The sequence below is a fragment of the Montipora capricornis genome, chromosome 11, assembly GCF_036669925.1.
Source record: "Montipora capricornis isolate CH-2021 chromosome 11, ASM3666992v2, whole genome shotgun sequence".
Lineage (NCBI taxonomy): Eukaryota > Metazoa > Cnidaria > Anthozoa > Scleractinia > Acroporidae > Montipora > Montipora capricornis.
Window position 1 is genome coordinate 13,179,709 of NC_090893.1, and position 12,134 is coordinate 13,191,842.

The window sequence follows — 12,134 nt, forward strand, 5'->3', positions numbered from 1 at the left end:
TATCTGTCATGCGATCACGTAACTCCTCACATTGCTGATTCTCATTAATCTCTTGTCTGTTCTTTGCAGCAGCTGTTGTATTAAGTAACATATCCAATCACTGAAATCCATGGACCATTGGTTGCAGGATAGTCAATTCAACAGGTGCGTTTTTCAGTTCCATCGTTTAAGGTTTCCTCGGCTGATCTGCATTCAACGCCTTGCTAATAAATTCAATATTGATGTATGGACATTGCTAAATAATGTGGTTCCGGACTATCTTAGTTCGTACTGTTGTCTTCCGTTCGATACATTTAACCTATAACCTACGTAGTAAACTGTAGCGCCTTGCCATCCCTCAATCCCCGCGCTAATTAATGTACAAGAAGTCTGTCCTATAGTGGAGCTGTTACTGATGAATAGTCCGCCCTTGGATATTCGACAGTCGCCCTCTCTTAACGAATTTAAGTTGAAGAGCTATGATTTTAACAGTAGTGTTATGCGAGCTTATTTTGCTTTTATACACGGCTTCCTTGTAAAGCAGGTTTCCTATCATTTCATTTATTGTAGTAGTTTTTCGCAATTAATTTAGTTATGTAGTTAGATTTATTTAATTCATTATGGTAAAATCCTGAAGGAACTACAGTGTCTAAATAAAGATTACTATACTATACTCCCTTCCCGGCGATAATGTACCACTTCTCCCTTCTTTCCTGAAACCCCATAAGTTGGGTAAGACTGAAATAGTATGGCTCAACTTGTGATCGTGGCTACCACTTCCCACTTCTTTCCTGAAAATCCCATCACTTGTGCAAAACAATGATTGTTTGAAGGGCGAGTTATAGATGGAAGATAGAATCGATTCTCGCACTTAACTGGACAATTTGAGCAATTGTCAGTTTATAGACACGTGAAAAACACGTGAGCTCAACAAATTAACCTGCTCCCAACTGAGTGGTTTCATACTCAGTTGGTAGAGCATAGACCTTTTTGCAGATACGGCGGCCATTTTGATTTGTATTGTTTCGGAAGACATTATGGGATGCTCAGGGGGCAATTAATATGCATTTGCCCCCTGGGCATCCCATAATAACTATTTCGAACAACAGAAATCAAAATGGCCGCCGTATCTGCAAAAGGTCTATTGCACCGGTATCGCAGAGGTCTCATGGGATCGCATGGGATCGAATCCGGTTGAAGCCGCCTCGATTCCTCATGTGTCAAAAGAGACAATTACATAAGTTGTCCAGTTAAAGGTGCTAGGTCACGCTATTTTAGGCATTTTCAGCACTGATCGAATGGTCATAGAATTAACTAAAATATCAAAATAACTGTTCAAAACTATAGAAGAACTCTAAGAAAACACAGGGAAGCCAAGAAGGGCCATGGATGAGAGGATTGAAATGGATTGAATTTGGGTAAATTTGAAAAACGTCGGCCCACCTTTTTTCAAATTCATATCAGTCTATATCAAAATGTCATTTACAAAGCTTGAAAATCATTCTCAGTTGTTATGTTGCCGTGATTTTGCAAATGAAAGATTCTTGCTCTGCAAATTTGACGTTAGAGCTCATAATTAACAAAAATTAAAACAAAATTACCTAAATTAGCGTGACCCTAGCCCCTTTTAAAGTGCGAGGATTACTTCTATCTTTCGCCCATAAGTTGTGCGTGACTGAAATTGTATAAACTCCACGAATCATCGCAGATTTGACTTTTTCCCTTGTGTTTTTTCGTCTGACAGTCGTTCTGTCTGTGCCTCGAGAGGGCGATAAGCACAATAAGAGATCACATGGGAGTCACATTGGTATCAGGGACTCGCTGAATTGATCGTAGGGATATTATTCTTCGTCACCAAACAGCGGGCTTTTGGATTCAGCTTCGACGGTAAGAAGTATCCTATACCCCGTCCATACCTGAAGTAAGACATGTCTTAGTTTTACATTTTTTTCAATTATGGGCGTTCACACGGCGCGCGAACCCGACTTAAAAGGGTTTTTAAATGGTTAAACCAAACTGACTCGCAAAGTAGCTTAAGTAAGTAAGTAAAGATCTTTATTTGAAAAATAAAAAGAAACACGTCCAGAAACAAAACGTCTGGACTTACAATTTCCTACATATATCTATCTATTATGTATATACAAGACTAAGTAACTACACAAATTCGAAAAGTCATCTATTAAAAAAGCCACGTTTAAAGCGTTCGGTTCTGACAGGAGGCAGGATGTAGTTATGTCCTCTTTTCCTGAGGCTCCTAGCTCTCTGAGCGGGTAAAAGTTCATGTAATGCTTAAGCTAGTATAGAAAACAAGGTCAACGTCTTTGTTAAGACGGGGCTGTGATCCTTTGAGGGACGACTGGCATGAACATGTTCCTTGATTGGGGAAAAGTCTTACTTTCTCCATTTGAATCTCCTTTTTCCATATTTGTGGCATCTGTTATGTAGCTTATTTCTCTCTTAACGTTTTTAGTTGGTTGGAATGTATGGAATGGTGGATGAACATAACCATCAATGTTATTTGTGTTTCAACGAATCACTTCCTGTACACTCCAGCTGCTGCAGAGTAGTGAGTCCATCGCTTTGTTTTCAGTTTTAAAACTAATCCATGATTTTGCTCGCAAAAATTGTCGTGTTGTCTGCTTTCAGACTTTCGAGAACATCCGGATATTCTTCAGTCATTTCTGCATTTTGTCAGTCGCGTAAGTGTCTTGCAGTGGTATCTTTCTTGTTCCTTGTTGGAAGTTTAAATTTTTGTTGCGGTGCCACGTTTCAATATTACTTGTCTTTCAGAGTCTAAAAAGTAACCCAAAGTTAGTGTTTGAAGCGGAGAGCCGTCATGTAAACATTTTTCAGTGCGGTAAGAAAGATCTTTAGGTGTCCACAGTAAGGGTGGAAGCACCTTGGTTAAGGAGGCTCAAAGCAGTTTTAACACTTTCAACAACTGAACTGTACTTTTGGGAAAGATTAAATTTTTCCAACTACTTCACTTAACGGCAATGTTATGGTACCGTATAGAACACCAATAATTGTTTAACAATGTGCACTCATCGTTGTGACGTAGAAGGTTACCATGGCAACAAGAAGCCATCTTAAAACGCCCTATATTTTACCTTTAAACGCGTATATCTCAAAAACGAACACGGTGACCACCATTGTTTATTGCTGGAGAGTAATTAGATAAAAATCTGTGCAAAGTTAAAAAACTTTATCTCGAGCAAATTCATAGCCACCTTTACAACTGGAAAAATTTAAGGTGGCTCTGAATCCGCTTCAGAGAATTTTTTTTAACTTCATCGATATCGTTTTTAAGATATAAACCCTTAAACGCAATATATAGCACGCTTTTAGATGGTTCTTTTTTTGCCATGGTAATTTATTGCGTCACATTGATATGTGCATCTTGTTAAGCAATTATTGCCGTTTCATTTGGTACCATAACATTGCCGTTAACAGAAACAGTGTTGTCGGCTTAATCCTTTTAGTAAGACATCCGTTCGAAATTGTTGAAACCGGTTTTGAGCCACCTCAAAACAGTGGTTTGCAATCGATTTCCGTGAAATCGATGCCTAAATAATTTCTTTGCACTGACGACCAATCATAATCAAGCAAATAATGCACATGGCGTCGAGCGATTTTGCTTCTGGCTTTGATGGCTCAGATCGTGAGCAGACATTAAATTGAGCCAATCAATGCAGCAAATAATGCAACTGGCGTTAATTGGTTTTGGTTTTAGAGCGAGTTTCAATTGAGTGTCGTAAAACCAAAACCAAAGTAATTACTTTGGCCAATTAAAAAGGAATGAGACAATCCAGCGAACCAATCAAAACTCGAAGTAACTACACGTAGCCGACACAAAGCGCGGGAAAATGTGCACGTGCGAGGCACGATTGGTTTTGTTTTCACTTCTGATTGGTTGAAAAAATGGAACTTTGAGGACAATCACTGAGTGAAGTAATCATAAACCAAAGTAATTATCTAATTACTTTGGACGCTCAATTGAAAACCGCTCTAACACCGCTTGGCTCAGATTGCGACACAAGTTTTTGCAATGCCAGTGGTATCGCCAGACTGCCTTGGAATGACTCAATTAAAACCTGCTCCCCTATTAATTAAGTAGAATGCTTGTCCTAATGTGATTCAAACGCTGACGTCTCGATTTTTTTTTTTTTTTTGTGCAAAAGATTGTGATACATTTATCGGTTGTAGAGCAATCAATAATAACTTCATTGTAGTTTCAAACTTAACACTAGTGCTCTTCTGCAAATCTACTCCAGGCAGATCGAATTAAATGTTAGTTTTTTTGAGCGGAGTACCCGGAGAAAAGTGAAGAACCACAAACCCATCCCATATATGGCGCTGAGCCTAAGAATCGATCCTGACGTATTAATACAAAGCGTGTGCTCTCACCAATTCGCTAAATCCTGATTTTCGATAGTTTGATTGATTGATTGATTGATTGATAAACTTGATTGATTAACACGACCACATCAGCTCCGCTGCAATGGGCCAGTTTCGCATTCTAACGGTTGGACTGGATCTAGCATGAAATGGAGGCTAATGCGGGAAAATTAATTAGCATTTGAAAAGATTCGCCCGCATTAGCCTCCATTTCATGCTAGATCCAGTCCAACCGTGAGAATTCGAAAATGGTCTATTTTTATCGTGTATAGATAAATGGTATCGTTATTGTTATTGATAGAATGATTGATTTTTGACAGGTTTAGCAGCGCTTGATGTTCAAGAGAGTCATGCCGTGCGAGCGGCATGTAGCTTCTTTGTAAGTAACAGCATATTTCTAATCTTGGTTTCTTATCTCCTCATTACAGAAAAGTCCGTTATTTTTTTTCTTGTTTTACGTGTAGTCCACTTTTATCACCGCTTGTGAAGACCAAGAAACGCCGAGGACCACTTTATCGGAATATGGACCATATCTTGTCAGTCAAGTTGTAAAGGTAACGTAGAGATAACTTGAAAGCTGCTTCCTCGCAGAAAAGCGATCAACGCTAAAACGCAACCGACCAATCACAGCAAAAGCCAAACGTTAGATGTGATGGATCAATTAGATGTCGCCGCAGCGTGCACAAGAGGCAAAGCGCGGGAAAAAAATTGTAAACCTGGCACTAAGCGTAAAAAATGTTGCACCAGGTACCAAGAGTGGGAAAATTTAGAACCGGTGTCAAGAAAAAAGCAGGGTTATATCCAGGGTATTTGAGAGGTAGAAGCTTCCCAAACGAAATAGTGTTATCATTACAGTATATGAGTTTCTATATCGGAAAAAATCATCCAGTCGCCACGAGGTCAGTGCACGTGAAGTAAGTATTCCCTTTCTAAGGACGCTATATGACAAGGAACATGGAGTATTACAAACTGCTTGCCTCACAGCAGGCTCGGTTATCGTGCTGTACCACAGGTGGCCCTGCATGACTCGGAGGGTAAAGTTATAGGGATTTGCATGGGAATCCCGATAACAAACACTCAGAAAGATATTTACACGCAAGATTTCTCAATAGGAAAGCCGTTCTTTATTGTCCTGGAGACTTTCTCGCTTTCTGTGGGGTAATTTGCCTGATTTAAGGCAACTTAGCGACTTCTCAACTTCCCGGGTTGTCACTCCTACATAAATAAAAGAAAGATTGGAAAGTAATTTCTAGCTTACCTGTCATCTCGCCAATAAAATCACACTTCTCCGGCATCAGTCACGCTCAAGCTCGTGGCGTTTGACCACTTGGGACTTCGCCCCAAACGATAAATCCTGGATAGAAGACTGAAAAGGAACCGGTTCACATCCATCGTGATTAGGTTGATTGACCGTGCCGTTCTTTGTTTGTCAGGGAATAGCTGGCGGCGTCCCTCGGCAATGCACTGATTACATGGCGGAAGTCTTGTTCGCGTTAAACAATCGTGACGTGTCACTTTTATCGCGATGGTTGCAGGTAATAGCTATGGTAACAAGGAATGTCATTTTCCTTGAGAAAATCTTTGCAATGATTATTACAATTACAATTCCAAGTATCGTTATTATTAATTATTATCATATATAATCAATTATTATAATCATTTCAAGTAACTGTTGGCAAATAGCAGAGCTAATCGGCGAGGTGGACAGGGGAATGCCTTTTCACATTAATAAATTGCCCAATAAAGTGACACATTCTTTATCACACAGCCGAAAAGGGAACCCATTTGTAGGCATAAAAACCCCAGGAACATCACACTTTACTTATGTTGATCTAACCACCGTTATTACAGGACATCATGCAAGTTGAAGGATTTCCCTCAAATTTGGTGACTTTGACTCAAAAACAACAATTTGTCACGGCTGTAGTACGGTAGGTATGAATGGCCAATTTACCAATTAACTTGCGCATGACATAGCAAAAAAAAGTTGTGGAGAAAGTCAGATTTCTATTTGAGTTTTTCACTAGTCTGCTGGCAGCCTATTTTTTCTCTAAGGGTCACTTAGAAGGGGGTGTTTAGTTGTCGCGACCGCAAAAGGTCGGTTTGGTAGTGGGCGAGGAGGGAAGAAGGCGAGACAAGTGCGGTATTCTCGTGCGAGCCACGCCCATGTCTCGTCCCATTCCTCTTTAGAGACTCTTTAGAGTCCCATTCCTCTTTAGAGACTGCACTTGTAATTGTTTTCAAAGACCACAAATTGCAATCTCCCTACGCGGGCTCGTGCAGTTTTGGTCGTCTTAGAAAAAATTACTTGTGCTTATTTATTCAAATATCTATACAAACGACACTGTAAATGACTGTTCAAACTGTTTACGTTTACTGGAAACATTTCCTTGTAATCATTGCTATAGAAGAAACATGTTTATCTGCTGCTCCCGAAGAAGCGCCGCATCTAAGTTGCGTCAGTAAAATTTGACAATCGCCTCTTCTCTTTATCAAGTACCTAGGGGTGGAAAAATGTTCTCGCTTAAAGAGACATTATGCTGATTTAGCAACAGAACGGGAACGTCAGTGGCGACGGCGCGCGCAGAAAAAACACCAATGAGAATTCAGAATAGAATAGACTCCACTCTTTTCTTCTCTATTCTAAATTCTCATTGGTAGTTTTGCTGCGCGCGACGTCGCCACTGACGTTCCCGTTCTGTTGCTAAATCAGCCTAGTAGGCTGATTAAAGGAAAACTAGACCTCAACCACTGGCACGTAAATTCCGTCTCCGACGCGCTAACCACTACAACATCCTTACAGGTTTACGCCTCACTAAGCCAAACAAATGACAAGATCTGGGGGCTGTTTGTTAGTTCCACCCCCCCTTATCCAGCGTGTGAAATTAAAGAGCTACCCATTACAATGTAAATGTTTTTGTTTTTCACTTTGTCTTTTCTTCAGGGGAAAAGCGCACAGAAGAAGAGTCAAGGACTCGGTCAAGGAATTTTCTCTGCTGTGCAGAGGGCTTTATGGGACTACTTACGCCAGTTAATATGCTAGGAAAGTTTTTAAAGGTTGAAAGGGGAATATCACCGACAATAATGCAAAAATGAGTGCCTTTCCAAGTTCCCCAACCCCTTCCATTGAACGCAGCTCGACGCTTGTGCTCTACACTGCGATCAAGTGAGCTGTTTCGCAAGCCCCTACCCAAGAAACCAGGAAAATGACGACATTAAATATGAGTGCTCTCGATTTTTTTTTTTTTGCCAAAAATGAAAGAGAAAAAAATTTGAAAGACCCACTTGGCGCTATTCGTAAAAGTGTAACTGAAGCAATGTGCCGCTTTAGTAACTTTCTTGCAGTTGGAACTCTGCGCTAAACGTACGAGTCGTAAAAGAACACATATGGATCATGTAGTAAAGAGCATGAGTCACGTAAATTCGTTTTGGTCTGGCAGATATGATTTTTTTTTTTTCACAGAGCCTCTTTAATTAAAACAAAATCATGTTACAACTATCCCTTGTCTACAAGTTAACGTGAACGTTTCACGTCCATGAAAACACAATCAAAGGGCAAGTAGAGGGAAGCAAATTTACCCATAATTTAGCGGAAATATTATATTTTGCGAACAGCATGTATCCTTGACTGAGAGATTGGTGTCAGGATATCAAGAATGAAAATACATATAGGCAGCTTCTGCAAGTACCGGAGCAGAAATTACTTAAAACAAAAGAAGCAAAAGACAGAAAACAAAACAACTCCAAATAAAGACTTATTTCAAGTGACCAAACAAAAATGCTTTCCGGTACCTGCAGAAAGACCCTACATATATATTAGTTGGAATGTGACAAGAGGCTTCGCTTGCCTTGAATTCTGTTTTGCATTATATAATAAGCTCAAGAATGCACGCATTTTGATTGGTTCTCACCTATGATCTATTAGAGGACAGGCGCATAGCCGACGTCATCATCAAAAACTTTTTAATTCTTTATTATATAAAACAAATAGAGTTCATGTTGCCATGCGTCTGTTCAGTAATAGATCACTGAGAACATCAAAATGCCGTGGAAAGAACATCGGTGACACACTCGGCTATGGACTCCGAACTCGTGTGCCACTTTTTTGTTCTTACCACATTTTGACGTCAGCTGTTATCTATTACTGAAAGAACAGGCGCAAGGCAACATGGAATCTATTTGTTAATTGTGACTGAAGTAGCTTTGGCTACCAATGCGAGGTTGAGTGATAGCAAAAGTTGTTAATTTCGCGTGTTAGAGACACTTACGTGTCATCCAGTTCTCAAAAGCTCAGGCACTGAGATGCAACGAAGTTAGATTTTTGTGGATGTGACCAGTTTAAAAGTGGAAACTTGTTATTGCTCTCTCTCAAACTCGTTTTTCCATAACCAAATAGGAATGTTGCTGTGAAATTACCGGCTCTTAAATAGACAAAGTGCCTGCCAGCTTGAAACCAACCCTAACCTTGAATTTTGAGTCCCAAGGTACTGAAAACTTTTGTTTTGCACCCCCTGAACACGCTTCCAAACACATCAACTAGAGTGCGAACTCTATTGTCTTTGACCGGCATGGACCCCGAGTGACAAAGGTCCATAGCTATCGAATTTCAACAAAAAATGCCTTTGTCCAACCTTCAAAAGGATTGGAATACGTCACGCTCTTGTTCTGACAAGGGTAAGCCTGAAAAAGGTATGAGATGAAGGCAAATGCTAAGTCATCCCCAGAGCCCCTGATCCTCGTAGCTGCCGGGGTGCTGAACCCCGGGGACCAGTAGGTCCTCGTGCCCTGTCACAGTGGCTAAGAGGGCCAGGGCCCAGTTCCTCAAAAGCCGATTAACGCTAATCTAAGATTAAAAATTAACCAAGCTGTTTATTTCTCTACTCCCAAATGCTGTTCAACGCAGATTTTCCGCAGGACTTTACATGAGAAGACGCCAATCTTGAAAAACAAAAATAAGCAAAAGAAACTTTCACCAAAAAGTTGAAAACGTGAAACAAAAGTTTAGGCTAATCCTGGATTAATCGGCTTTCGAGGAAGGCTGCTAATGCCAACATGGGCGCCTATGATCTTTTGCGCAGCCTTTGCGGACCCTTATTTATAATTACTGAGCTAACCATGCGATGTAATCTCCCAACATACGACTGATTTGTCCTTTAACGCAATCATTAAATAAATAATAAACTGTATTTCACATGGCATGCATTGGAGAACTAGGGTATCACTGCGACTCTCCTCCGATACACAACAGTAATTTCCCTTGAAACTGACAGTTCGAGCTTCTTGGAAGTTATTTTGTCTTCTAAACTGACGAGGAAGCTGCCTCAGTAGGTAAGGAGCGTTAACCAATTCCGGTTGGAAATTCAAATGGTACAGCTCATTCCACCGGAAAGTTTCCGAAAAAAGATGGAAATCACCCGACGAATTCCTCTTTTCCTGCTCCAACCGAAATGACCGGAAAAATCCTGTACCATTTGTAAACTCCCACTAGACCCGGTTCACTTGAGCCTCTTTTCCCGCCTTTCGACCCTGCAGATGCAGCCGGCAGTCTGAAATTTCAGCCGTCTCCTCCTTAACCCTAGGGGGCGCGGGAGAGAGAATAGGAAGTTTAAGCACGCGCGTTTTTGGGACGCAGACGGAAACCGGAAGAGAACATTTCGCGTGCCAGGACAGTGGTGTCTCTCAGATTTTTATACCTATCATCTCTTATGGGAAAAAGATACTTAGCAATGTAAATGTGGTTGTGTGAAGACAAGTAAAAAGGGAAAACAGCTCACTTCCGGTTGCCGTCCGCGTCTCAAAAACGCGCGGGCTTAACCTAACGTCTGAATTCCGAGCGTTGCAATGTCGTCCGGTGGCGTCACGTACTTGTGTGGATATGGTAGGTAGTTTTTGATTGGTGCTTGTGTATTTGAGTTAGATAACCTTTCATCATTAGCTCAACGCAACAAAGGTGATTCTCTGTAATTCACTAAAGCAATGGCGGCGAACACGAGCGAAGATTTCAAGGTTTGCGGCACACAAAACACAGACAACCTCCGCCATCTTGTTTAGAAAATAAAATTTATGCAATTTACGACATTACCACGGTCGGAATTCAGACGTTCTCTCTCCCGCGCCCTCTAGGGTTAGGGAGGAGACGGCTGAAATTTCAGACTAATGTAGCCCCCATTTTGATTTGTTATTATTCTCTTCTAGCTGAGAGGTCTGAGAGAGACTCGGGCTTGGCGAAACACCGCACCAGGAAAATCCTGTACCATTATGAGCTTTCCAATCCAACCGGATTTTCCTTGCAAATGGTAAACGCCCAAGGCATCCGGTCTCGTTCCAGCATTTAGCGACTTTAAAAAACCTTGAAAAAAGTGCTGCATACCCTTGTCATTTCACCTGCAAATAGATAGACTTTTTAGTCCAATCGGACGAGGACGATAATCGCTATTCTTCGTCTTACAATCCTTGTTCGTAGAATTCTTGTGGGAAGTTAGGGAACTAACACACTACTCATAAAAAAAATAGAGCACAGAGTCCCAGGTGCTGTCATCTGGCCTAAGGTAAAAATTACGGTGTGTTAAGGACGCAGTGTTCACTCTACCCCTCTGTGCAAATAAAAAACGGCTCAAAAGGTTTGAAAGCACAGGGATCCTACGAAACCTCAAACTATTCTAAATTCAAAGGATGAGGAAATTACGTAATAGATTTCAGGCTTCTAGTGATTTTGTACATGCGCAGTTCCAACTAAAATTGCAAGCCGAGCAAAAAGTTAAGAGTTTGTTCTTTTAGTTGCAACAATTACAAAGGGGACAAAGTTCTTCACTCTATAAAAAGCATTAAATCTTTGATAATTTATCACGTTCTTATCACAACAGACTTGTGTCATCAATTCAACTTAATCTGCTTCCAGTAGTTCAAACCATTGTTTAATTGTTATGATTTGAGTACCTGTTCATAATCTCAAATATTTGCACATGTTTTGACACGGAATTGGGCGCTTTGATCACTTGTAAAAGTGAATGCGAATTACGCAATTCGAAAACAAAATTACTATTTTTGAAAATAGGCTCTTAGAGGTCAAACTTGAACAGGAAGAAGAACACTGATTAACAGTTTGAAGCCAAGAAGACTGACATGCCCAAGAAGTTGCGAGAGAAGGACCAGTCGGCCTCAACGGCTTTGCTTGAAGCAATGATGATGCTGCTATTTACTGTGATAACACTTATGTTCTTCTTATGAGGCATTAACAAACATCAATCTCAACTTTTTCTTTATTTAATGGGATTTGTTGCTCTTCTCCGATCATGGTGATCTGTATTCGATTGACACTGCGAGCACCAGATGGCTTTGTCAAAAGCATTGTTGTTGTGGTCATAAATATAGCATGGATGTGATTCTATGAAACAAACGATTTGTTATGGATCTGAAGATTTCCAAAAAGTGACACTTTAAACTGAGGTGGAAGACACTCGGAGGGCCGGACAGACCAACAATTGAACTTCAACTCTTGTCAAAGGATTAATTGTCAAAATTCGTTGAGTTTATTTTTATCGGTTAGTCAGTCGTTTTTCTTTCATTATTTGCGCTTTCAGCTGTTTTTCTAAGGTGAAGTAATATGACGCAGTTTTTCCGTACTTTTATGCGATGTTAGTAACAGTTTAATCTCGACCCAAATGATCGAGGCGATCTTTACCTTCTTCGATTAAAAAAGAAAGGAAAAAAAACACCGCTGTTTTTTAGCTGCCTGTTTTCTTTTGTATCAGCGGAAA

General features: G+C 40.5%; 1 protein-coding gene across 1 annotated transcript; it reads left to right on the forward strand.

The window, feature by feature from the left end:
• Positions 1 to 1,723: 1,723 nt before the first annotated feature.
• On the forward strand, positions 1,724 to 7,877 carry LOC138023520 (importin-13-like). The gene is made up of 9 exons (XM_068870522.1): positions 1,724 to 1,866; positions 2,450 to 2,545; positions 2,626 to 2,678; positions 2,770 to 2,836; positions 4,698 to 4,756; positions 4,842 to 4,931; positions 5,811 to 5,912; positions 6,229 to 6,308; positions 7,322 to 7,877. The coding sequence occupies exons 2-9, from the start codon at positions 2,491 to 2,493 to the stop codon at positions 7,410 to 7,412; spliced, it is 597 nt and encodes a 198-aa protein (XP_068726623.1). The 5' UTR covers positions 1,724 to 1,866; positions 2,450 to 2,490; the 3' UTR covers positions 7,413 to 7,877.
• Positions 7,878 to 12,134: the final 4,257 nt, after the last annotated feature.